This window comes from Pezoporus flaviventris, unplaced genomic scaffold (genome assembly GCF_033815535.1).
Source record: "Pezoporus flaviventris isolate CSIRO_AGI_PZ_B2104156 unplaced genomic scaffold, CSIRO_AGI_Pfla_v1 ptg000105l, whole genome shotgun sequence".
Classification (NCBI taxonomy): Eukaryota; Metazoa; Chordata; class Aves; order Psittaciformes; family Psittacidae; genus Pezoporus; species Pezoporus flaviventris.
Window position 1 is genome coordinate 942,480 of NW_026892653.1, and position 26,128 is coordinate 968,607.

The 26,128-nt window shown below is 37.9% G+C and overlaps 1 protein-coding gene across 3 annotated transcripts in view; it reads right to left on the bottom strand.

Moving 5' to 3' along the window:
• Positions 1-769: 769 nt before the first annotated feature.
• The window catches only part of BANP (BTG3 associated nuclear protein), a 151,763-nt gene continuing 126,404 nt past the window's right edge, over positions 770-26,128 (bottom strand). For 2 of the 3 annotated variants that reach the window (XM_061477358.1, XM_061477357.1), the window contains exons 12-13: positions 5,749-5,892; positions 770-1,556 (exon numbers count right to left, since the gene is read on the bottom strand). In XM_061477358.1, coding sequence (XP_061333342.1) covers positions 1,485-1,556; positions 5,749-5,892 — 216 coding nt within the window. In that variant the 3' untranslated portion in view covers positions 770-1,484. Of the gene's footprint in view, positions 1,557-4,791; positions 5,370-5,748; positions 5,893-26,128 lie in introns of those variants that run through there. The other variant, XM_061477356.1, reaches the window with a different exon arrangement.

Genomic DNA, 26,128 nt, shown 5'->3' on the forward strand with positions numbered 1-26,128 from the left:
AAATATCCTAAAGAGAAGTAGGAATTTACATAAAGCGTAATACTTACCAGGGACATTCCCCAAAATTGGGCGTGCTTAACCCTTCCTTTCATAAAAAAGAATAAGTAAATGTTATTTGAATTCAAAGATGTAGAATTTGTGGCTGTGCCCCACTGATTAATATATTAAATGCATTAGGAGCCATATATTGACAATAACCACACAGCAAGTCTGCTCATAAACAAAATACAAAGCAACACCTCCCCCAGTAAACTGTATTTTCCTAAAGCACACCATTAAGATAAGCAGGCTCTAGCAAATGTGCACCCTTTCCACTCAAGCTTAGCAAAGACGAAAAAGTTGCTTTCTTCAAACTGACATAAAGTTTCCTGTAAGTTTCAGTGACAGCTATCAGACTGCTGCAGCCCAGCTTTTTATGGGTGAATCCCAAACTGAGGTATTGCCACAAATGGCTGGACAAAGGAGGCAGAAGGAACAAAAAATGGATAGCTCAGAAGAATTGGTCACATTCAAAAAAAAAAAATTAAAATCATAAATTCATTGTATAAAATAGGATTTGCAGACTCAAAAGCTTAACTATCACATTTTCAGATAGTAGCATAATCTAAGATAGGTATCTTCCTTATACACTTAAATCTTACTTCTCAGTTTGACAGCAAAGCTTGCCAGAGAGCATCTACCTTCAAACACTCCAGAGCTAAACTCTTACAGCACAGTCCAGTCAAACCATATTCATTCCTAAGGCAGAGAGCAACTTAGAGCTGCACTATTCATAAATACACATTTATTTCTCATTAAAAATGCATAATTACAGCATTTTAAAGCCTTTTCCCCTAGAAAAGTAGTTAAGCAACAGTACAAACAAAATTGTTAGTCTTCTGCAAATACAGTTTTCATTACACTGAACAGAAAACACCAGCAAAAGGCTAATACTTGCAGTTATGGAATTTTTCTTTTTTTAAATATTTTCCATTTTTTGTTATAAACACCATAGCAAATAAAAAAAGCTGTTTAAACAGTGAAAAATATTTGAGCTCTTGATCTATATGTGGTAAAGCAAGTATTGCAAGGCAGCAATACACTAGAGATATCTGCAGACATTCAAATGGTGTATTTCACAGAAGAAATGAACAGGATGAAACACTGATTTAGTCTCACAGTTTTGATGCATTAGATTTCTTTCTTTCTAAAAGACTTTTCCCCCTCTTTAAGTGTACCTAAGGGCAGGCCATTCTTTTTTTCTGAAGGCCACATTCTCAACTGATGCAGTGATGTAGCTCCAATTTAAGTAAATGGGTCTCATTTATTCCAGGTGAGGATGACCAGATCATCAGAACTCTGCAATTCACAGGACATATTCGAGGTGTGACCATTAGTCTAAAGGGCATTTCCATTCTCCTGTCGTTGCACGAAGATGACAGCACTTTACTTCTGGCTGTGGATCACCCACATCTCAGAAGTTAATGCAGCTTTTCACAGTTCTCTTATTGGATTTGGATTGCTCCATGTTCTATCTGCATTTCTGGCTGGATTGCTGATTGAAGAGTATCAGTGCCCTGCAAAAGGAAACATCAGTAAATCAGTACAACAGTGCTTTCCACTGGTGTAGCCAAGGGAACGTGAACATATTATAGCAACACAAAGTTCTTGTGTATACACCAGTGCAAAATCTGTATGGATATCATCTCTATGAGAGAACTGAAATGGGAATACACTTACAAAGGCACCAAAAATAACAAAGAATCCACACGAAGCCCACACAGACTACTGCCCTTCAGGCTGGAAAGAGAAGGCTGAAATAATAAAACCATGATAAAGATCTATAAAATCACTGAGTGGCACAAAGAGAGCAAATTGAAAAAAATCATTCCCTCTCTTCCCAAAAAAAGAACAAGTTCCAAAAGGAAGCAAAATAAAACTCGTGTGTGGCACAACATGCACCAAAGCTGCAGAAGGACTTGCACATGCTGACAGCTTGGGGGTATGGAGTGTTATGGACAGAAGTTCACTAAGGGTGATCATAGAAAAGACAGTAGGATGTTGCTGAGTGACAGAACTATTGTAGGTAAGGTGAGTAAAATTACCTGCTTGGCCTGTGCTTTCAATTTCACCAGCTGGTGCAGGATATGGTCTAAAACTGCTGTCTTTACCCACTGCAGTCTTTCTCTATTTTGTGTAAAATGAGAGTAGTGCTACTATAGAGAACTTCTTTCTTAAATAAATTTCATCCTACTGGCCTGATTCTATTCACTTTCCAAGCAGAAACAGTTCTCCGTGAAGGAATTTAAAGCAAATACAGTTGACTTCAGCTCTCAGAGGAAGTCTCCTTAAAAATCACATTACTGCCTACCAGAAGTCTGACAAGGCCGTGAAAGGATAATCCCATAGCGAACTGTCTTTTCAGCCAAGTTAGTTGGAGTAAGGAGAACGAGATTATGACACAAACTCCATCCTTAGAGCTGTAAGATGAATAGCATTTAAGAGCAGCTGTATTGGCTTGGATAAAGCCCATCACACCCAATAAGCCTTCCCCTGATAGCAACCAGTATCAGAAGCATAGATAAACTACAGGGAAAGGGCAAGCATTTAATGATATTTTCCCGTTCACTCCCACAGATTCCAGAGATCTGCCCTTGATGGATTTTCCCTCCATAAAAACATCTAATAGATGCTTTATGTAACGCCTTGAATACAGAATAATTTCTGTGGCAGGAATTCCACTCTGGAAAAGTCTTACTTGAAGCCCTGCTTTATAGCCTCAGCCTAGGATCTGCAGGATGATCTACAATAACACAAGGGTGGAAACTCAACAAGTCTTCCCATCCTTTAGGTCTCACTCTACAGTCCCACCTTACTTACGCAAATGAAAACACTGGAGTTTCAAAATTATAACGCACTGCTCCTAAACTAATGTTTTGTTGTCAAATTATTTCCTTTCAGTTCCCTGCCTGGTTGCCAGGAATTGAAAACAGGTACCAGATTTTTTTCCTGTTCAACTTTAAAAGTTATCTGGTATTTACTTAATTGTGCAATAAATTAGTGCCAAAGTGATGAATAATTCTACCAGATTAATAAATTTGATAGTAATTCAAGTGACCAAAGTTTTCTTTCCCATTAGAGGAAAATTACTGAAATATTGTAATTATTAAATAATGATGACAACAGTAATGCTGCATATTTATCCAACATTCAGACTAGAAGACTGACCAAAGCGATTAGAAACATGCTTTGGATTGGGAATTATGGTGGGTTTTTTCCCCAAATCTAACAACATTTACTATCAGCATATGAATTTCAGCATAGAATTAATCCAAATTTCTAAATTTTGCAAGCTGCTGTAAGTAAGAATGCTATCGAGACATGAAAGCAAGCTTCAGCTGTGTTCAGAGAACGGATTTGTTTCAAATACCCTCACTCCAATCTTCAGCTTCCAAGTGCAACTGCTTCCAAAGGCACGGCTTTCAAGAAGGAAGGTCAGAAAACTGCTACTTTAAATAAGCTCACACTTGGGTGTTTCAAACATGGAATTTGCATAGACCATAGCACCTCCACTTCTATAAGCTTTGACTGATAAAAAAGAGGCCTTGGGTGATATGGTTTAGTGTGAGGTGTCCCTCCCCATGGAAGAGGGGTTGGAACTAGATGATCTTAAGGTCCTTTCCAACCCTAACTATTCTATGATTCTAAGATACAAAATCTTTGAGAACATCTCAGTACCTTGACATAACCATATGAAAACAGATGAAAGTGTCATTACAGCCTCACTGAGACGATTTTCCCTTCAGGTGAGATCTTTCCTTTCAGATAAGACATCTTTCTAAAATGCTGCAGATCAATATCCATACTTTTAGCCCCCGCAAAGGTATTGAACTATTTACATAACTCAGAATAATGCAACTATCATCTCAATATGTGTAACTTTAGCCCACAAAAAAGCTATTGAACTATTCACATAACCCAGAGTAACGCAAATACCAAGTTGATTTCTCCAATTCATTAACAGATCCTTAGTTTTCAGTTTGTGTAAACTGAGGAAATATTTATGGAAAACTTATTTTTCACCTTGTCTGTTTTTTCTTTCACAGTCTTCTTATTTCACTTTCCTTTTCTGCTTCTCTTCAGCTTTGTATAAATCCCTGCGGCTAACCGCAATATTAAAACCTAACACAGTGCGAAGTGTTCCTGAAGAGAAAAGCGACTCCTCTGATGGCTGCCAGTTGCATGGAAGATAGATGCCAATGAACTGTGCTTCGTAACCTCCTGTCCCCCTGACAGAGGTGCTAGCAGAGAAGGGAGGACAGGCACGAGAAACAGACCCAAGAGAAAGTCCGTGGGAGGGAAACATGAGAGCTTCCCCGGCGTAGAGTGAGGACAGCAGCATGAGAAACACCTCTCACTATCTGATGCATATATGCTTTATTAACTGCATGGGACCAGCAGTACTCAAGGATTTGTAAGAAATAAGGCATGATCCCTCTAAGCAACAGCCTCCTTGTCCAGGGCGCTATTACAGATGACATATGGAGACTGTTAACATAGAGGTTAATCTAGAAAAGATGGAAAATGCCTACCTGGGGCCCATCTATGTGAAAAGACCAGCATACAGAAAGCTAGAGTGTAATCTTACAGCACAGCGTGCTCACACACCACTTAGGCTGACCAGGGAGCATCATTATTCTGAAAAGCTGTTTGTAGAATCCAGGTGAGGAGCAGCTCCAGCTCCCCTCCTAGCACCAGCCGGTGCAGACAGCACGTCATTAACACACCTGTACACAACACAGCTACTGGGACACTGATGTGCTTTGATTTCATATACTGAACTGATCTGCAGACTGCATTGTTCAGGGAAGAAGCACTGAGCACTTCAGCTTTGTGCACACAAAGTCTGGATGTAATTCCCTTGATTTCTTGTGCAATTTTTTATTTCCACCTCAAGAGACTCAATACCCAACATAAACATTTATAGCCAGATCAGATTTTACTAAACTGTGGAGGTATCAGACAAAAATCCAGACTAATATTTGCTGCTAAGGATACCATTATATCTTGGCTAGCAAGCAACAGCTTATTCTTCACAACCACTTGACATTCTCTAGTAAAGAAGCCCACTAAGTGGGGTTCAGAGAAGAATGTGTAACCAGCTTCAGAAAACATAACTGTATTAAGTCAGCACTTTTGTGTTGTCACCAGTCATAGCTTCAAGATGATGAGGGGCTTTTTCTTGACTCAGATACATGAGAGCTCTTAAAAGGGAAAACAAAAAGTAACTCTTCCACCATAAGTGAGAAGATCAAGTATTCACTTACAATTGCTAATATTCCGGCTTCTAAGGGAAATCCAGGCTGTTGATGAAAATAACTGGAAAACTGCTGTCAGAAAGGGAATAATATTTTTAAGAGAAACCTCAGTCCTAAAAAATACTTTTTGGGTAGGTTCCTAGCAAGTTTGTCTTGTCCTTTAACATGGCTCTCAGCCTTCAAGGATGCAGAAAAACAATGATGACCAAAATAACTATTCTCTAGAGGCATTGAGCAAGAGAATTGAAGCAGCAATAGTCAAAGCCCATTTATACCTTTAACAAAATGATGTTTCTTATTATAGACAGTTTAGGTTGGATTTCTTTACTGTTTGTAAATCGGATCATAAACTCATTGGTATCACGGTATTTGTGGGTAGATTTACAGTTCACAAGACAGGTTTCAATCAAGTTAAGTGTATTCAAATGGAGAAAAGACAGCATATACATACTTGATTAGTTGCAGAGTGGTCTGTCACTGGTGTCAGCTGCACATACTGGACTTGGATATCACTCCCTTGGAGTGGGGACCCATCAACACCCCCTGAGGCAGGCTCAGCAGAAGCAACAGCTATCAGCTGAGCACCCTGCAACACCTGCATAGAAAGCAATGGAGAAAGCAGCTTGTGAACAACCACAACCAGAAATGTGTGAAGAACCACCTAATTTAAACCAGATGCAAAATCAAAACCCGCTACACAGAAACACAAGAAAACTTGCCTATCTGTAACAGTTGCTTTAAATCATGTGGGTTTCTGAGAGGACATGGTATGCACATGGAAAGATTCCCATATTATATGCTCACCACATTTTGCCTTATGAGATTCATAAATTCTGTTTATGATTATTGCAATGACTAACTGGGACAGATTGTGCAGGTTGCACTAGGAATGTGACACTATCAATAGCACACAGCAGCATCACTGAGTAATGCTTTTACTGCCACAGAAATACGCACAGAATCAAGATACTCTTTCTCACAGCTGAAGGTATTTAACTTGTGACCATTTACTTCAGTAATGTTTATATTCCTATCATATATGAAGGAGATATAAGAATTACTTCTAATTAATGCTTACTCTAAATACATCTGACTGGTGAAGACTGTAAGTCTGGCATAGGCTTTAAACATCAAAGAACAGCCCATCCATCGTAAAGTGCTTGCTTAAAAGTGTTCTTGTGATTAGACTAATTTAAATTTACTTCTTGAACCACAAATCACAATAAAATACATGTATGCACTTTAGGGCACAACGACAAGCCCCTTCAGCTCAAATCTACATATTCCATTTTAATTTCTACACCCTGCAAATGATGTATTTTTAAAATACGGCATTTGAATCACAGTGAACAAAAGACATCTTTCAAACGAAAGAGACAGAACAAAGAAGAAAACTAGCATTCTTAACAAGGGTTTTTGCTAACAAAGTATGATTTCTCAGCTGATCTGCGGGTGGGTGGCCATGAAGGAGTGGGTAGACCAGAAATGCTCTAGGGAGTGTGGGAGGCAAAAAGAGGTCACCTCCATAAACGACCTTTAGGGGTGTTGTCAGGGTTTTATAGAGATCTTGGGTGTTCTGAAATACAGGCAGCTTCAAGCTGCAGAAGGATGCTACATTTTGTTTTTATAGGAGTAAGCAAAATTCTCTCATCCTACGATATTTGTTTTGGAATTATACAACACATACTGTTGGAAACACATTACAGTCTGCCCCATTGATTACCTGCAGGTCTTCAATATATTTTTTCTCTTTTATTTCTGAATTACAAACTTCAGAACAACTGTAAGTGACTGAACAAGCCCATCATTCTCACATAGAAAGTGTTTCACAATAAAGAAGCCTAAACTTTATAACGGTACTGGTTTCCCTGCTTTATTGTATGTTCTCAACTGCACACCTTCTAATCCACTTCAGAACTCCCTTTTATAGGATACAGTCTGGAGAAGCAAAAATAACCCAGTATGTGCAGGAGCTGGGTAGCAGAGCCTTTTGCAAATGGGGCAGGTGCAAATACATGGCTTTTCTTTGGCTGTTCACTTGACTTCCAAACCAACACTTTAACTTGGTAATTTTTACCTGCCCTTGACCTTAAAATAAAGGAGTTGTACCAAAAAAACACACGATCCGCCCTGAAAATGAACTTCTCTTCCCAATTCCGCTGGGCTTCTCTAACATCCTGCTTTACTGGTCCAACACAGGTAACAGAATATGGTTGAACGGAAAAATAATAAACTTCAATTCTAACAAAGCAGATTAATTCATGCTTTTAACACACGCAGAACAAGAAGCTTCAAGTCACCCTTCCTTTTCACTTCAGCACAGAAGCACGGAAGTATCCATCACGGAGTGTTGCTCAAGCTAACTCAGGCTAGTGAGAGTTCAAGCCTAAAAATGATCCTAAAAAAAGAACGCCTTCAAAATTCACAAGCAGACAAAAAAAAAACCAACCAAATGTTGGGTTTTATTTTAGTTTTTCCCCCTTTTTTTAATAATTCAGTGGAGTATTCAGAAAAAGTATATTTGGCCATCTATTATTACTTGCTGTCAGTGGTAACAAGTTGTCTTGACAGTGACAAGATCTGTAGCTCTCCCGGAGCCTGGGCCCACTCTTTACATTGCACAATTATTTCCACTGCAAGCATAAACAACTGCACAGCTGGAACAGGGTTCGCTAAATTCCGCTCTTCTTTCAGCTTGCAGTTACCACCACAGATACATGCTTTTTCCCAGATAGAAAACCCAGTGAAAAACATCTATCAAGAAAAATCAGAACACTTCAGGAAGGGTCTGTAAGATACCTGAGGCTCTCTTGAGATGTATGTCTTTGAGAATGCTTTGAAGCTACCAATGCTCTCAAGCACATTTTGGGACCTGGCCCCATCCTCACAAGCCTTCATGTCCCAAACCCTGGTGTCTCAAAGATTACCTACCACATTGCATGGTGACCCCAGTGAAGACAATTTGGCTAAATTAAAAAGCAAGCATGAACGAGCCCCTTCTCTATTTTGCCACCTTTTAGAATAAGAAAATGTTCCCTAACACCTTCGGAGAGAAACAGAAATGCATTTGTTAGTTTTGATTTTGCATAGTCCTAGAAATACCAGAAGGAAAAGTATTTTGTTCAGATGTTTAAGATGAAGTGTGAGCTCTTGGCATGGTTGGTGAATACAGAATCACAGCTTCTGACCAGTTTTTCTTTAAAGCTCTATAAGCTTTCAATGAGAGGTATCAGAGCTGACAAGCCTGATAACATGAGCTAAGGGACAGACAGATCCCTCCTACCCAGTCAAAGGATATTTTGCCTACACACAGATGTTCTCTGTCCCTCCTTACAGCAGCATTAACACAACCCCAGGCTCCCTGAGAACTGCAGCACAAACACGAACAAAGCCACCAGCATCCCATGGACCTGAATCTTTGCCTTTGTTGGCTTTTTTTTTTTCCTTTCCCCCTTTTTTCCTTCTGTCATTCTCTCTTTAAAGTCTTGATGATTCAGGACATGCAGGCTATTGAGTCTGAAGGTCCTCTGTTTCTAATCCCTTCTTCAGTAAGATGCTTTCCATATAAAGCATAATAATAAAATTAGTATTAATAATGAAAGCCAGCTACTTTCTCTGCTCCCTTCCTTTCCATTTAAAGACCATTTTAGTCCATAACTAACAGTTCCCATTTTATATTCAACTGCCAGGGCAGGAAATAAAATTAAAAAATTAAAATGTAATAGGTTTTCCTTCAGGGTCTTCCAAAATTATTCAAGCACAGTTTCCAACCACAGTTCAATTCGTATCACATCCTCTGCTGATTTTACTTATCACTGAAATATTCTTCTAGAAGCCCATAACTCAAAATTTACCTTTAGACCCCAACCTTCAGAAAGAAGTAACTGTTTTGGGATAGCTGACACTTGTTCACCAAAAGAAAACAAACCCATTCCTTGGGCTGGTCCTTGCCAGACTGAGCCTTCTAGAACACATTCTTGCTACTGTTGTGAGCTTTTTTATTAATCTAGGCAAGCACATCTATTTGCCTACCTATAAAAAACTTAAAAATAAGACACATTAGGATTTTGGTGTCTTTTTTCCATCATTTATTCCTATTTCTACTGCAGGAATGCAATAAAAGATGACGTTTCTTTTAAAAAACAAAGTTTTGAGTCACTGAAAGAGTGGCTGTTTATAGAGGGTTCACATCTGAAAATCCTGTAACACTTAGAGTCAGAAAGTAATCATTTCAGCAAATGTGACACAGAAGAAATTAGCTGTGCATAGGAAAAGAGAAAGATCTTGGTGACATGCTCTAGCTAAAACATTAGTTAAACAGACAGTTTGGGCCCCAAAGTGTAAGGATGGTTACGGGGTTACAGGATTCCTGGAAAACAAAAACCTAATACTTGTCTGTTATTGTCCTACACTGCCAAAACTACAAGAATATGTTTGAATAGAAGACATTAATACATTCAAATAAAGACATGAATACATTCAAATAGAAGACACAGCTTCTTAAACTGATAGGAAGTTCTGCTGGTAAAAATGTTCACTTAAAAAAAAAAAAAAGATAACTCCCTGTAGCTGAAGCTTTTCAGTCTTCAAGTTTGTTTCATGCAGCCTGAAGATTAAAAAATCCACTGTATTTCATGCCAACTAAGCATTTATTTAGTGGATTTACAGGCTTATAGATGGCTTCATCTCAGTAGTAAATAGACTCTATATTTAGGTCCAAAACTCAAAACTTTTTCATATCAGAAACTGGTGAGTTCCTGGAAAACATCAGAGGCTTAGGCTAACCAAGGTCTCCATCACCTTGGCATTTACTATGGAATCTGGAACAGGCAATGCAGAATGCTGAAAGAATGGAGCTGTATGGAAAAAGAAACCAAATCAAACCAATATTTTCTTCCATAAGATTGTCTTTTGTAGCTCTGAATTTCACTTGATGAAGCAGAGCAAGACCCAATACTATCAAAACAAGTCCAGAATGGAGGATACTGAAGTACAAAGGAAAATCTGTAACACGATCTATTTGGTTCAATGTAATCAAATTGGTTCAATTTAACCCTGGGCAAGTGCATCGACAAGCTCATACCTGATGGTGGCCGACACAAAGTTATTTTGATGACTCTACAGTGCAGTTTCAGTAAAACTGAAGTGTTAATGTGACAAAAGGAGCAGCAGCAAAGAACAGAGTAACCTCGTTGTTCTCAAAGAAGCAGTCGTCTTCACGGTAAGATCAAAGAGTATTCACTGAAAACCAGAGTAACCCTTACATAGTATTTATCTATCCCATATGTATATAAAGTCAGAATGTGCACAGCCTGATGATGTGCTATCTTTCCAAAGAGATAAATTCCCATTTAACCTGCAATTGGGCAGAACAAATACACAGCTGAAAGTATAGACCAAGGATCACCACATACCACTGCATACTTCTTATGCTCTATTTAAAACAAAGCAATAAGTATTTTGATGGAATTACAAGACAGTTCTAAGGGCTAAGTTTTCTTTTCCAAACTTTTCAAAATATTAACAGCAATAAAAGACTGGAAGTTCCTCTTCCAAAAAGGTAAGGAAGGCAGATGGCTCACAGTGTTGCAGAGATCATCTGCAGCTTTCCTCTCTCAGTACCTAGTAATGAAAAGCATAGAGAGGTGCAAGTAAGCACTTGGAAAATGTAACCCATCCTTTAGATCATTTATTGGCAAGCTTTTCCTAAGCAAAAGCCTCCAGAATAGAAGGTCTCTCTTCTTTTGAGATGCATTTTCATGGCTGCTCTATGTCTGACTTCAAACAACTTAGATCACACTAAAATGAAGCAAAAATCCAAAATATATAGCACTTGCATTGTTCTGAAACAATTACATACCATAATTTCTTATTTTTCAACATGAACTTGTTCTTATCATTTCACCAAGACAGCATCACCACAAGAGAAAGAAAACCCTTTAGGCCATAATGTGTATTCCAATAATGTGTTTCATATCCAGTCACCACAGGGTTTCCAGAAATTCACAGGTTTTTCTATTTTACTGTTACAAAGGGCTGATCATTGTCTAGTTTGTCATACACAGCACAAATTACAGACCCTTACACACAGCAATTTCCATGAAAGCCACAGCTACTTTTTGAAGTACAACATCTCCTTTCAAGGCCATCCCATCTTTATTGTAAATACTTCAGCTGGCGGAATAACATGGAGAACCTAACATACTGCCCCATCTTGTAAGTCCTCTCATTATACTCTGCAGGAAAAGGTTTGGGAGGTGAAAGAGTGTATTTTATCCTATCAAACAGATGACCAAACCTACACCAGTATAATAGAATAATTCTGGAATAACTGTTCTTAGAAAAATACATTACTTTGCATCTAGCTTTATTAAAAGGCAAGTTGAGTCAATCATATCTAGCAATCTAGGTCAGAGTGTAAAAATGACCTGTTACTTTCATTACTTTAATTATACTGCCATTTACGTACCACTAACTATTCATTTTCTTTCATATCTTTGATTAAAATACTGAATAGCATTAGTCAAAGACATTTGTGGGAAAACACCAGAAAATACTAATTGGAAGGCTAAAATTACTTTTTGTAATATATCAGCTACATACTTTTGAATAAATGTTAACACTGTCTTCAATCATTTGCTACAGGGGTACAATTCCAAGTTATCAGAACAGCATGTTGCAAATCCAAAGCAAATAAGTATACTGTCAATCAAGCTCACTAGAACAAGCGTGTATTTACTAAATTAATGCTGACTTACATTAAGTATGCTAACATTCTTTAATTCAGTTCTAATTACCTTCTAAACACTTCCTCTAAACTGGGCATATTTACTGAATCAAAAACCACACTCTTTCTAATGTCTGTGCTCAGCAATACCAGATTAAAACATAAAAGGAACTGATGCCAAAGGGAGTATTGAGCTATTAAGTCTCCTCTCCACCTGAGCAAGACACCAGGTATGGACTGTGTTATGCAGAGAAGAAAAGGGAAGAAATAAAGGTGCTGAAAGACCTAGTGGTAATGAAGCAGCTACCAAAGCTGGAATGTAGAGAATCACGTGTCCTTCTGTCAGCCTCTATCACCCAAAGTCAAATTTCTTCACTCACCCGTCCTCAAATACTACAGTGTTTTATGATACGGGTTTTGTAGAAAATTACACAGCAAGCTTTAAGGTAACATATTCCCATTAATGTCACAATGCATCTCTGTTAAAATAAAAGCATGTTTGACCTAAGGTAACTGGAAACAATATAAAAAGGATGCACTGCTCTTAAAGATTAGGGTATCATTCTAAAGTTAATGATCTAGCTCATAAGCTTTACTTTGAGTCCTTTCCTTATTCCAACAACTTGTACCTAAATTTGCTATTTATTTCTTACATGAAATGTGCCAATACAAAAATAAATTCAGCATATATAAAAGTCTAATATACAACAGTTCAGAGAGAGAGGAACTCTCCCTGCTGCGTATTTCTAAGTGTGCTGAATTGAACCGTGCAAAATGTGACCTTAAATCTGTCAAAACTTCATTAACTAACACCCCTACAGAGTCATATAACTGAGAGCACCTCCTTGAAATTCCCCAAACTAAAAGGCATGAAAAGTGAAACTCATTTCAGCTTTGCCGAGGGTGGAAAAATGAAAAGGATAATTCCGGAGTACATTTTTATCAGTCACATTATTTCCTTGCATAACAAACAATAAACCATCTCATCTGCTTTTACTTTGAGTGTACACCACAGCACAGCTCTACTCCGTAATGTCTACTCTGAGATTCCCTTAACGTGCCTGTACAAAACCTGGAGAACAGAGCGAACACAAACTGCAGATATTGTGGTTACTTAAACAAACTTCACAAAAATGTCCACCTTTCTGGTGGCTGCGGTTGGATTGAGCTAGATGAGTGATGGCAAACTGTGGCTTCATCTATTTAAACCATCTGCATCTTCAAAAGCCCTTTCACAACACACCACCTTGCTTACCAACACCTCTGCTGCAGTGATCCCCAAGGAGAGCACGGCTTGGTAAGCCCCAGGAGCAAGCCCCTACCTCTGAAGACTAACTCTATTCAGTAAAGCCATCAATACTTTCCAGCACTATGGCTTTATACAGAGCAGCAGACACCAATGAAATGCTGCAATAGGCCCTGAGGAAAGAAAAATAATAATAATTCAAAAAAATTTACAGAAAAATACTCTGCAATCTTTCTGAAGCGTTCACATCTATTTGGTAAATAAATTGGAGAAACATAAGGAGCAGAAAAAGACCAAATTAATACAGTTCATGCTGTCTTTTGTTAAAAAAATACCTGATTTCACCATCACTGTGTCTCTCACCCTTTCCTAAGCACAGTTCAACATACATTTTTCCATGCAAATCCCATGAGGCTCCTGATCTCTCTCTAGGTTAAATGCATCCAGCCTAAATTTAAGTGAACACCTAAGGACAAAGGTGCAGTTGTCAAAAGCATTTCAGACTTTCACTGGGTCAATACATGAGCCCTTACACGAAGAGCTGGGGGTCCCTCAACAGCCTAACAGCTCCTTGGAGAAGTGGCTGGTACTGAACATAAAAGAATAATCAGTGTAATTAAAACTTTATCTGTGCACTATTACGCTGGCTGAAAGGGAAGCAAAGTTAATTACAAAGAAATAAATGCCCAAATCAAGCTTTGTATCATGTGATCTAAATACAATGAGATTATAGGAAATCCTTTATGTAAGTAGTCCACATTCACATTAGCTGGATTTTATTTTAACTCAATATCATAAGTAGACAGACAGTAACATATCTGTTATCAACAGATAACACAGCAAAGAAAGAGGTATTGTCTCAAGATGCGTTGGGGTCACGTCCCATGTAAGCCAGGTGGGGTCCTTCCTTTGACTATGAGTAGAGGTGGACTCAGGTTCTGTAAAATAATGTAAAATACACAAAAACAAGAAAAAGACTTCCACTGAAAATACACTTTAAACTAGCACATGTGCAAGACTTAATTATAATTATCTGGCAGTTCAACTGCAGATGCAATTTCAGTAAAAATTACTTGGTTACAGAAAGAAGAGTTACCTCATCTGAATTCACCGTATCAAATTAAAGAGTCTCTTTGGAAGTATGAGGCTTGTAAGGCAATCTGTACATACATCTGACTCATCTTTTGTATGAAGATACTCTTAGTAAATTGCTCACCAAGGGAAACTTCTCAAAACAACTTTGTGGTCAATTGATGGCTCTTCTCAGATGTTGCACTTCCCAAACCATAACCTACAGTTTCATTGGAGCTGTCACACAAGAGCTAGTTTGATGCACCTACACCTCATTTAGGGTTCCCTAAGTTGGGTGCTTTGGGGATTTTGTGCCCACCTTCTCTGAAGGCAAAGGTCTGGTTAATAATCTCTTTTCTGTATCTTTTTTTTGGTGAACAAATATTTTACATCATATGAGCTACACGTGCACATGTGGACATGTGGCTGCCAGGCATTCAACCCACCAGAAATTATTTCATATGCCTCAATAACCATTTGGCAAGAAAGAAGAAGAGCACTTCAGCTCAGACTTAACATTCTGTTACAGCTTGCAAAATCTTCTGCGATAATTCACTCTAAGAACAGCAATTATTATTCATATCTATGCAATTGCAACATTTTGTGATGAAATGGCTTCCTGTTAGCAGTAAGTATGGTAAAATAGATGGAACTACTTCCAAAGAAGAAGATTTTTCAAGAGCGGACAATTAAATCTCCCTATCATAATTCACTATTTTAAGCAATACGAAAGAAGCCTGTGGCTTAAATGTTGTTTTTTTTCCAACAGAACATTAGTTTGGGGCTTTATTCAACATAGAACTAAGTGCTATTAAGAAATGGCTCGATAGTTCAGAGAAAAATACTACAGTGTCAAGGAAGTCTTACTAAACTGTAGCTGCCAAGTGCAAAAGCTCAAGAACAAGTCAGACAGGAGTGACCCCAACTCCCTCTAACTGACCAGCACTGATAAAGGTTATTACAGTGAATAATAAGTAGTGACTCACACAGCATCTGGCTGGTGGGAAATCTTTTGGTGTGACATAACCTCGCCAAGATGGAGAGGATAACTCAGTCCTAAAGGACCGTCTGCCTTTACACTTTCATGTGGCAAGTCCCTGCTAGTCTAATAAATGTAAACACGGCTTTAAATGCCACCCTGCTGGTCCCATCCTCCAGTCTCCAATTCCTGATGGGATTAGTTACACTTAAAACAAAACGTCAAGATAAATGCTGAAGCACTTGCAGCATTTACTATGACATTCTGTTAAAGTCTTCAGGCACTTTCAGCAGAAAAAGCACTCAATCCTTTCATAAAGGATTAAATAACTTAAAACTAGAATTTGGACTCTTAGCGCTGATGAGAGGGTGCATCCCCTCCAGTGACACTAGTAGCAAATATGCCACTTATAAATAGTAAGACCAGATCACCAAGGATCTACCAGAATCACACACATCTGTTATTTTGCTTTTAAACCAATTTCTCAGTTTCCCTTCGGAACAGTGATTTTACTTTCATTCCAAGAAGAAAAAGACATTTGGGGGGAACTGCAAATGTTTACATCATAACTGGCAGTGATTTTTTTATTTATTTTTTTTAATACTAGAAAAATAACATCTGAAAGTTTGGCTCTTGTTGCCAGAGCAACAAAACACTGCTCCTACCGTACACTGCAGGATCCTATTAAGTTGGAGAAATATGGATGGGGGAAAAAAAAAGCACATGCGACGATGGCATGAGCCTTTTATACACAGGGGAACAGAAAAGTTCTAGTATTGCAATGCTCAGGAAAAGTCCTAGGGAAAAGAAAATTAATACAGTGCCTCCTTCATTTTAATTATGAAATGATGTAATCAGCTCAATTTATATCAACTAGCTTCAGAAATACATAATGGTTTCAAAAGCAAAGCAGAATAATGGCAGGAACAACTGCTGTGAGGAGTTAAATGTAAGTGTGCCTGAGCTATAAATCAGAAGCTGGAGAAAGTTTTAAGCCAGTACTTATCAATTAAAGAATACTCAAATAAAAAAGCAGTACTTCTGAGATTTACCTGAGTTACATTAGTAAGTTCCTTACAGAAACTTGCACAAAAAATAACACTGTAGGCATAATTCATGAAAATATCCCAGGAAGGACAAGAAAAAGTGTAAACTGGACAAAAAGTTAAAGATCAGGTTCGAACACTCTGTTTTTTTTCCCCTTGAATGAGTCCATGACCTAAAGGAGGATGCTTTCAGGAAAAGAATCCACAACTTCAAAGTGTCTGTCTTCTGGAGTTCTGTATTTCCACCCAAATCTCAAGATCCACATGAATGATAGGGCACTGCAGGATATACACACAAGGAGTCCTAGCCACATTATAGTGGGGTATATACGTTTGTAAGCAGAATATGTACTCCAGAACTTAGACTAGAATTAAACATATGAATATGGCTGGGTTTTAGAATGAAATATATGTGACAAGAACACCTGGACTTCTCTAAATATCAGTACAAAAGGCTACAGGATATCAGTAGGAAGAGAATTAAAATACCCAACTGTATCTCTAATCTTGGCTTTCATCTACTAGCAAAATTCATGTAAAAAGAATTCAAAATAATAGAAGCTCTAGCTGCTCCATTTACATTATTCACACTAAAAAAGACAGTGCTGCTGTGAACTGAGAAGTGTGTTCCAATGATCACTAAAACTAAAAGCAGATGTAATGCATAAGATATATATCGTGTTCCACCTCAGAAAATCCAATGTTTCATGTCAAAAGCATTTGCAGACAATAGTTCTCAAACAAAAGCAATTACAAGAAATGATTGAGTTTTTTCATTGAAGTGGATGTTATTACATATATACGCTCATTTTTAAAACTATCGTGGTTTTGACAAATTTACTAACATTAGACTAATGTCAATCCCTATCCTCTGAATTCCATCGAGTCCAGAGGTAAAACAGCAGTTGTACATCCTTCTCTCCACGTGAAGCCGCTCTCCCAGAAGCCTGTGCAGTGATGGAACAGCACACGCGCCTCCCCTTTCTTCAAAGCACTGCGTGGACAAGTATTTCTAATAGCCCAAAGAAGAGCTCAGTCCTTCTTTGACATCAGCTTTTGCAATGATGCAAACAGGCTTTTTATAATATAAAGTCATAAAATGAATAAATCTGAGTGTCAGTTTCTTTGACTGAGTCGTGTACTACATGTTACAATGCTGTAGATGACATTTTCCCAATTTTGATAATGAATTCCTAGTTATTGAATTAATTTCCTTCTTTATTTATTTTTCTCAAGTTGGAGCCAGTAACCTGACGTTTAAGAATTATACAAATTCTTAAAAATGTGAACTGCCAGGTACATGCCACACGGAGAACACAAGTAACATAACTCTTCTGGTAGTGATTTTCAAAATCTATTTTTTGCTTCCATTTCTTAGCCTATGTTATGAAGTTCTGCATGGGAAAGCATTTTCAGCAAAACTAGTATTACAGAACAAAACTGCTGTTTTAATTTTGAACCAAGAAGACTACGAGATTGTTTATATGCCTTACGTCCTGAATTGCTTAGAAAATGGCACCAAATCATTTTGAACACATTAGGTAACATATACACCCTGTTCTGCTATAAATTAATGAAATCTCTTTGCTTTGAGGGTGGGAAACAATTGGCACAGATTACTGTCTGCTCTCCCTGTGAATTAAACTCCAACCACATGTCTATTGTCAGGGCAACTTTACCCATCCAGAGCAGCAATCTCCATGGTTCTCCGAGGTTTTGTGCACTTACTTGTGTTCATTTTCCACTTCAGTGAAAAGCAGGGCAGACAATGACTTTGGGATGTAATTACAGGAACCGTCTACTGGTAACGCAGCCTCTGAATCCTTTATTACTTTGCTCTAGAGCTGAAAGTTCCACCTATGTGGAGCTTCCAGATTATTAATGGCCTGTGGTTGAACTTAAATCAAGGTCTCCCCATACAGCAATGTGTTTTGCTACCAGCTGAGCCTCCAGGCCAGCCAAAGGTCTTTACTTTCTGAAGCTATATCCAGATATCATTTGCATACACGTTAAACTTTCCAATCACCATTTGGATTTTTTAAAATGCATTTTTGAACAACTCTCAATTTTATAGTTTTTGGGGTTTGGTTTTTATTGTTGTTTTTTTTTTTTTTAAGCGAGAGAAAAGAGAGAGGAATACTGAGTGTGAATTTGAAGCAGACTTCAATGAAAGCTCTGGACCCAAAACTATTGTTTTCTTAGAGTACACATCTGGTTTTCCCCAAAATACTGCCAGTTCTGTAACTCAGTTTAATACCCAGCTGGGATAATGTAAAACTAGCATATAACCTAAAATAAATGCTAGAAGCACATATTTTTGTACAGTAATACTTGTACACATCAAGTTCAACTTGACTGATTTTCTACCCACATACCAAAAACTTTGCATCGATGAAGGAGGGGGGGGATCACACCCCAAACCAGGCACCCTGCATGTGTGTGGCCACACAATTGGAAACTAGAACTAAAGCTCATCAGAGCGGCATAAAATCTTCCTTTTAGAAGGTTAGAATTACTTATTTTTACAACCAAAGCAGAAGTTTTTAAAGCAAAGACGTGTAAAATGTGGGTTTCTCACAACATCAGAAAGAATCATCAAAGCCTCTAACACTAGCATGTACAAGAATGTTCCCCAGGCTGCTGACAACTTTCTCCCTGACCAACTCGAAACCTTCTTCTTTCTAGTCCATGGGAAGTACGAAAGTCTGGTAATGAAAGTTTTTAATTCTGAGGAAACTAAGGCTATTGGAATGCACTGAGGAAACTGCTGAACTAAGCAAGCTGAAGCTGCAGAATGCTATGTCAAATAATCATATTTTGGCAACTTGGATGGCCAAAACATAAATCAAAAGTCATGCAACAATAAAAGTGACAACCTGATAATGTTATGCTGAAGAGGTAAGCACAAAGCAAGGACCACAGTGAGCTCAGTTTGAAACGTTACTGAAGGAGCTTAAAGAAGTGTCAGGGAAAGTTATCCCCTCTTCCAGCCTATTAATGCATGAATTATTTTGACTTAGATTATCAGATTTTTATTCACACAATAACTTTACATCCTACAGTCTGAGCCTATGGCTGGCTGCTCTTACAGAGATGAATAAAAGCTTAAGATGGATTTAGCATTTTTAGGAATAAAAGCCCCCCACATTTGGACTTGATCAGATCTGGTCCTGATACAAATTACAGCACTTACAAACCAGACTTTCAGCCCTTGCATGGTTTCTGAGACTGCCTTGGGAGTGTAAAATGCCAAGATGCTATTAATATAAAGATTCCATAGTGCATGTGCTCATAAAAAGCAATTTTTTTCATATCTAATATAGAACATGCTGCCTTTTTTTTTTAATTCAACATATTATAACTTGAGCAAAACAAGATCATTAAAACAGGCACCCTGCACAACCCTGCTGCCGGGTACCAACCCGTGAGACTATTTACACTTACTAAATTACTCCAACTGAAGAACTCAGGCAGAGTTGGGCCCTAAATTCACAGCTCATAAGGGTATTATGGAAATATTTCTCTTAGAAAAAAATTTATGATTTCTTTCTGAACAGTAAGATCTTACAAACCTGTTCTCCTCCTGGTACTGACATTTTCCTCTAGAAAAACCTCTGGCTCTACCTTGCTGTAATTGTTAGAGTTGAAGCTCAAGGTCTCCAAACTGTATATTACAGAAGTTATTTTGCTCCCTTCATGAAATTTAAGTTTCACACTTTCGGGTGCTTTTTGAGAAGAAGAGGGGGGATATGGTATTTAAGGGGAAGGAGGTAATAAGTGGTACATAAGCATTTGTCATGGCAAGAAGATAAAAGCACAGGAAAGAAGAAAGGGGTAAAACAGACTCCCCAAGGGTGCAGGAGATTTACTGCTCACCAAGTATTCCCTCTGCTTACCAAATATTCCCTCTGCTTTTATTTACCTACCGATGTGCATACTGTTTTTTCCCACATATATGACTTAGAAATTAGATCACACAAAGCACAAAGAAACCCCCTGTATAGTAAGTAAAGACATGGAGGAGTAACAAAACAGCACTGGAAAAAATAAATTTAAAAATTTCTTCCTTTTTTAACCACAGTTAGATTAAAAAATCTGTAGTAATTATCCACTGCAGCATTTGAGATAAATAACAAACCACTGTATATCACAGAGCATGATCAGCCAGTGTTTAAAAAAAATAGTTAATAATTAGGTTTTAAAATTTAAATGATGGCAGAGAGCATCTAGGAGGCAAACAGTGAACAGGTAAATTTTTCTAATAGGTTTGAGAGTCCACACTTCACGAAAAATTTAATCTCAAAAATACACAGAAATGAAATTTTCTAGCCATATGCATAACAAAATCCAGTGACTGATCAAGGGTTAATTTGACTGCCTGACTGTCCAGATAGACAGATGGAAATAATGAGATGGAGACAACTGTGAAATCTTTTCCACCCTTGAGCATGAGCCACACATGGTGAACGCGCAGCAGGTCGTGCCTGCACGTTTGCTGTGTGCAGATCATGCTCAAGTCCACCCTGACAGTCGTTTTAGAGAAGGAAAATTCTGCATTGCCCACTGAGGATCCTCCTCTGCCTACAGTCCCCAAAGGTTTATGATTAGGGCTCCATGGCCCCAACCTTCGCCTCTCTACACCACTGGGGGACAGGCCTAAAAGAAACCTGGAGAGGGGCTTTGACAAGACTCTGTAGGGACTGGACAAGGGGATATGGATTTAACCTGACAGGGGAGATGAGTGGCGAGTACCAGCATTGTCCTGGCTAATGACCTGATGGATCGTCAGGCTCAAACTCGATTTTGTGCTGAGTATTGTATTAACATGATCCAAAATGTCAAGAGGCAACTCAAGGGAAAATAAAATTTCTTTGGTGAGATAAGGTTAGTCATAAGTAACATTTACAATTGAAATACTGTGATTTGAACCTTTGACAACCTTTGATATTTCTTCACTTGGTTCAAAATTTTTTACAGTGTTAATTTCTAGCACTGTAAAAATGTAATGCCATTTTGAGCCCAATCACTGGTGACATTTACTGCGGTCTTTGCGACCCACACGGGCCAGTCCCAGATCTATTACAGCTCTATTTACAAAGGGCTCCTTTGAGACTACAAGCCTGCACCATACAGACTGATGCATGTCTTTAAACCATTACAGATCTCATTCCATAAAACATAGCTGCAGTTGCTGACATTCATAAATGAATTTATAATGCATTAGGCCACAGGGAAATGGTTACACTATACAATTCCCTTTGGACTGTTCAGGGTCCCTAACGAGCAGCAGGCCAGAACACAGCAGTGCAAACAGTGCTGTCATGGTGCTTGTGCAGCGCACAAAGCTGCACCCCTTTGTATTTTTCAATAATGAGCAAAATTATACATTAGAGACCTCATTACTACTGATAAACATTACTGCTTCACATAGGTAACGACTGCCGAACTTCACAAAGATAAATATTAAGTTAAAAAAATATCTGGAATTTCTTAATGTGTTACTAACACAGAAAGTTTCTAAGTACTTGGAAACCTCAACAGAATGTCTTTGCACCCAAAGGAACAAATGTGCACATGAAAGCACTTGTGGATGAACTGTAACGACAGCACACGAATGAATCTGAAAGCATTTACACATATGATGCAGTGGAAGTGAATTGCAGTGCTCATACACATTTTAAATATCTATCTAAAGAACCTGAGAGAAAAAGGATGCAAGGAGAAACAAAGTCCACAAAAAGGATGAAGAGAGAAAATGGGAAGTTCAAATCACCTCCATCTATCTGACTCTCAGACTACCATCAGGACAATAATAAATTATGATAAAACTTTTGGTGGAATTTTGATAGCATTCAGAGAAAAAAAAACTTAAAAAAAAAAAAGCAAGTACCTTGCTGTCAAGCACTGCTGTTACTGTAGTTACACAAAACACAGGGTAAAAATGTATTACCATAGGTTAGGATAAATGTAAGGTACAGGGGATGGGATTTTTATCTCGATAAACAGCTGAAAATATATTATGTCGATGAAATAGTAGATTCTAAGATAATTTAGCAAAAGGCAGAACTGCAATGAGGTTTTGCTGTGCCAAAGTGATTGAAAACTTACAAGAGCGAAAGCTCTGTATTGAGAAACTATTTGAAATAGTTAAAATCAGAGAAACTATGCACAGTTCTAAACATAAGTTGCAAAGTACATCAGCAACGTATGTATTTACTATAAATAGCAAAATTTCTATTCATGCATACAACTTAAACCACTACTTAAGGAACACGCACAACATTTACAGTGGTGCAGTAACATCAATGCTATTTTCAATAGCTTCCAATGGAATATTTTAGATTTACAGATAAAATTCAAACTACATAATATTTATCCCTGCAGTTAAAAAAAAAGAAAGCAAACATCAGTTTCCTTGTTTTTACTGTGGCTGTAAATTAAATTTCTGATTGAAAGGACAAGCTTGGTCTTATGTGTAAATATGTTTGTTCACTGGTTGGTAACTGGGGAAGATCTCCATCCAAGGAAAATAAAAGTTGAGAACCTGACTTACGAAACCAAACAGTGAGCGAGGATTCGGTCTGTGTGATATTCAAGATAAAACCATGTTAAATTACGTGCTAATAAAGAGACAACTCTCAGCTGTACGTTATCAAAGATTTCTCACGCTTATCCAATATTCTAAATGTTTCTGGCCTCAATCTTTCTCTGGGCACAGCTGCTTCTTGCTGAAGTATGAGCAGATTCTGGCCATTGAGCCAATATAGCCAGGCCCAGAATGTAGTGAGGATCAGAGCTCCAGGTCTTCCAGCATCCCCCTTCTACAAGTGACACGCACACCTCATCCCCTCTCTGCAATTCACTTTTAGACGAGCACCGAATGTTGTTACACCATCATCACTCCTGGGATAATGCTGAAGTTATTCACACACTTGCCACGGAGACCAGGACAGAGAAGACCAAGAAGAAGAACAAGTATGCACTGTTTTCACAAAAACAGAGTGAGAAAACCTTCATAAAGCTGATTTACTAAACGTATCAGGCAACCTGGAAAGTTAAACTAGTGTTAACATCATCATGATTATGCATTTTTTTTTTGAAAAAAAGGTCATGAAAGATGATTTTGCTTCAAAATCGGATTAGATAAAAATTTGCTGTAGACCCCAAAAGCACAAACAAGGAGTGGTAAGCTGCTAATCTCCTACGTATTTCTAAGTTTTTACTCAGTCAATGGTAAGAAAAGTAAATGGTCCCAAAATCTGATAGGACATAGCTTCTATTGGTCACCTTGGTTATGACAAACACTGCTGAAAGCATCAGATTAATAGTTTGGGGGATTTGACAAGTTTTCCTGACCTTGAAAGTTCTGCTTTTAATTTTGTCAACAGCATTATAATCTATTTTTATAAAAAAAAACCCAAGACTTTCAAATGAAGATTATTTATGGGGGGTTTATTTAACATCTCTGTTGTTACTTTTTCAACTTATGGTGCAGCACTATGACCAAAAATTTCTTTGAAAAAAGTAAGGATTTTCAAATATCTGGCTAATGAGTGAATAACTGTCGAGTAACTCAATGACTTAAGTCACTGGTGTCCCAGGTAAATAGGAACTGCCCAGATACAGAATGTTCTCAGCAAAGTGTCCAAGACTGTGGAAACTGGCTCAAGAAGAGCCACATGTTTTTGGAAACATGATGCAGAGAAGGACTTGTGGAAGGACTCCTATGGGACAGGCTGAACTGAAGGAATGCTCAAAGGCTATGAAAGATTTATTACATAAAGAAACCACCTGAATTTTTTTGTGTAAAACACATCACGTTTTAAATTTGAAGAAATACCTAAATGGTGGTGTTATCTTTTCTTCTGCAGAGTGCATCTGCTTGTGGTGACCTGAAAAAGCATTACAGCCACAACAATGAAAAATGCTAAGCAAATAAAATGAAAAGCCAGTATATAAAAGTCTTGACCAGATATTCTGAAGGAGAGACCACTGAACTCCATCCACAGTATTGGTTAAAGGCCCAAGGGGAGAGAGAACAGGTCACTTCTGCCTCTATAGATATGGAAAATATTCAAAATTAAAATTATGTATTAAGCACTTGTGTTTTACATGACAACCCCAGCTGCAGTAACAGGTTTTGCCAATATTTATCTTTACAACCAAATCAAAAAAACGTAATTCCCTGCATTAGCAGGAAATTTAACACATCCCTAGGCTGCATCTTGCACTATGAAAAGCAATCAAGCTCTGTTCTACCTAAATCTAGCAATCCGAGTTTATTTAATCTGGGCTCAGAGACCATCTTAACAGAGACCTTTGGGGACCTGAAACTTAAATTCCAGGTGGGTCCCCTGTTCTTACACCCTTTTTCATAACAGAATACAATGTTATCCCACCAAGGATCTAAATACTACCACGTATTTTTACAGACTTAGTAATTTATTGCTCCGCATTGTTTTACTGTGATCATAACCTTTTCATTAGCTTGTAAATCAATGATGTGAAAGACTGAACATAATACAAGGATGAAGAGATTCCAAAGCTGTTATTGATTTTTTAAAAAACATTTTGAAAGCAAGTATTTATTTCAGCTGAAGACAAATGCTTCTCAGTTCTGTTTCTTCATTTATATACAGCTGTGTGCAACTACTAGATGAATGAAACATTCTGCAGCTATCTAACAAGAAATAAACATTTCTAGTTCAGATATTAAGATGAAAAACTCATTAAAAGACACTAATAGCTGACCCTCGGGCTGTTTCTGCTAACACTTAGTTAACACTTCAGAAGGGATGCAAAGAATTTGTGAAGTATTTCTTAAATCTTTGGACTTGAGCTGCTTACAAACAAGTCTCGAATTTGCTGTATGAGCCTTACCCAGAATCTTTTTATTAAGGAATATGAAGCAATATTGAAAGCCCATATAGTAAACAGCATACAATGACACAGACAGCAGATTATCTGGATTCTAAACCAAACACACCAAAGTCGTAGAATGCCTGATTTACCATCAGTAGTGCAAATCTAAAACCTGCCCTCATGGATGGTCACTGTATTAAACAAATGGTCTGCAACCCTGGTCCTCAGCCTTACTGACCCAGTTCTGTACTAACAGAGAAAAGTACAAAATTGGCACTTCCTAACTTTGCAATCCTTGTTTGTTATTTTTGTTTTAAATATATGTGTATGTAATTTACAATAAACAAGTCACTTTGTCAACTAAATTAAAAGTTTCCTGAAACAACTGCATTTGCAACTTGAGAAAGGAGAACTAATTTATCTGAAATGTAACAAGTAAATCAATTCCAGCCCAAAGATTTCTGGGGAAAAACCTTTCACAAGAATGCCACAGCTAAAAATCTCTCTGCTAAGAATCATGAAGCATTTGAATACAATTGTTAACTCAAAGAAGAGCTGCACTGCAACCTGCCCCACGTATTGGAGAGCACTGCAAACAGAACTAAATGTGAAAATCCAGTGTTTTTTATAACTAGTTCAAATCAAGGGACTGTGGACTTTGAGATTTTCTATATAATTCTGTGTATAGGAAAACATGTTCTGCTAATTCACAGAAGAAGAAAACCTGAAAGTTTTCTGTTGTCATAAGCTCCTCATCAAGGAAGAAGGGCTGAGATGGATCTCCACACAAAAAGGACTCAAGCCCTTTTCCTCCAAAAGCAAAAAAGCTTCCCGGGCTTCTTCCCTGGTAAAAGCAGGAATCTTTATTTGGAATCACAGAAAACATTCAAAAGTGTAAAA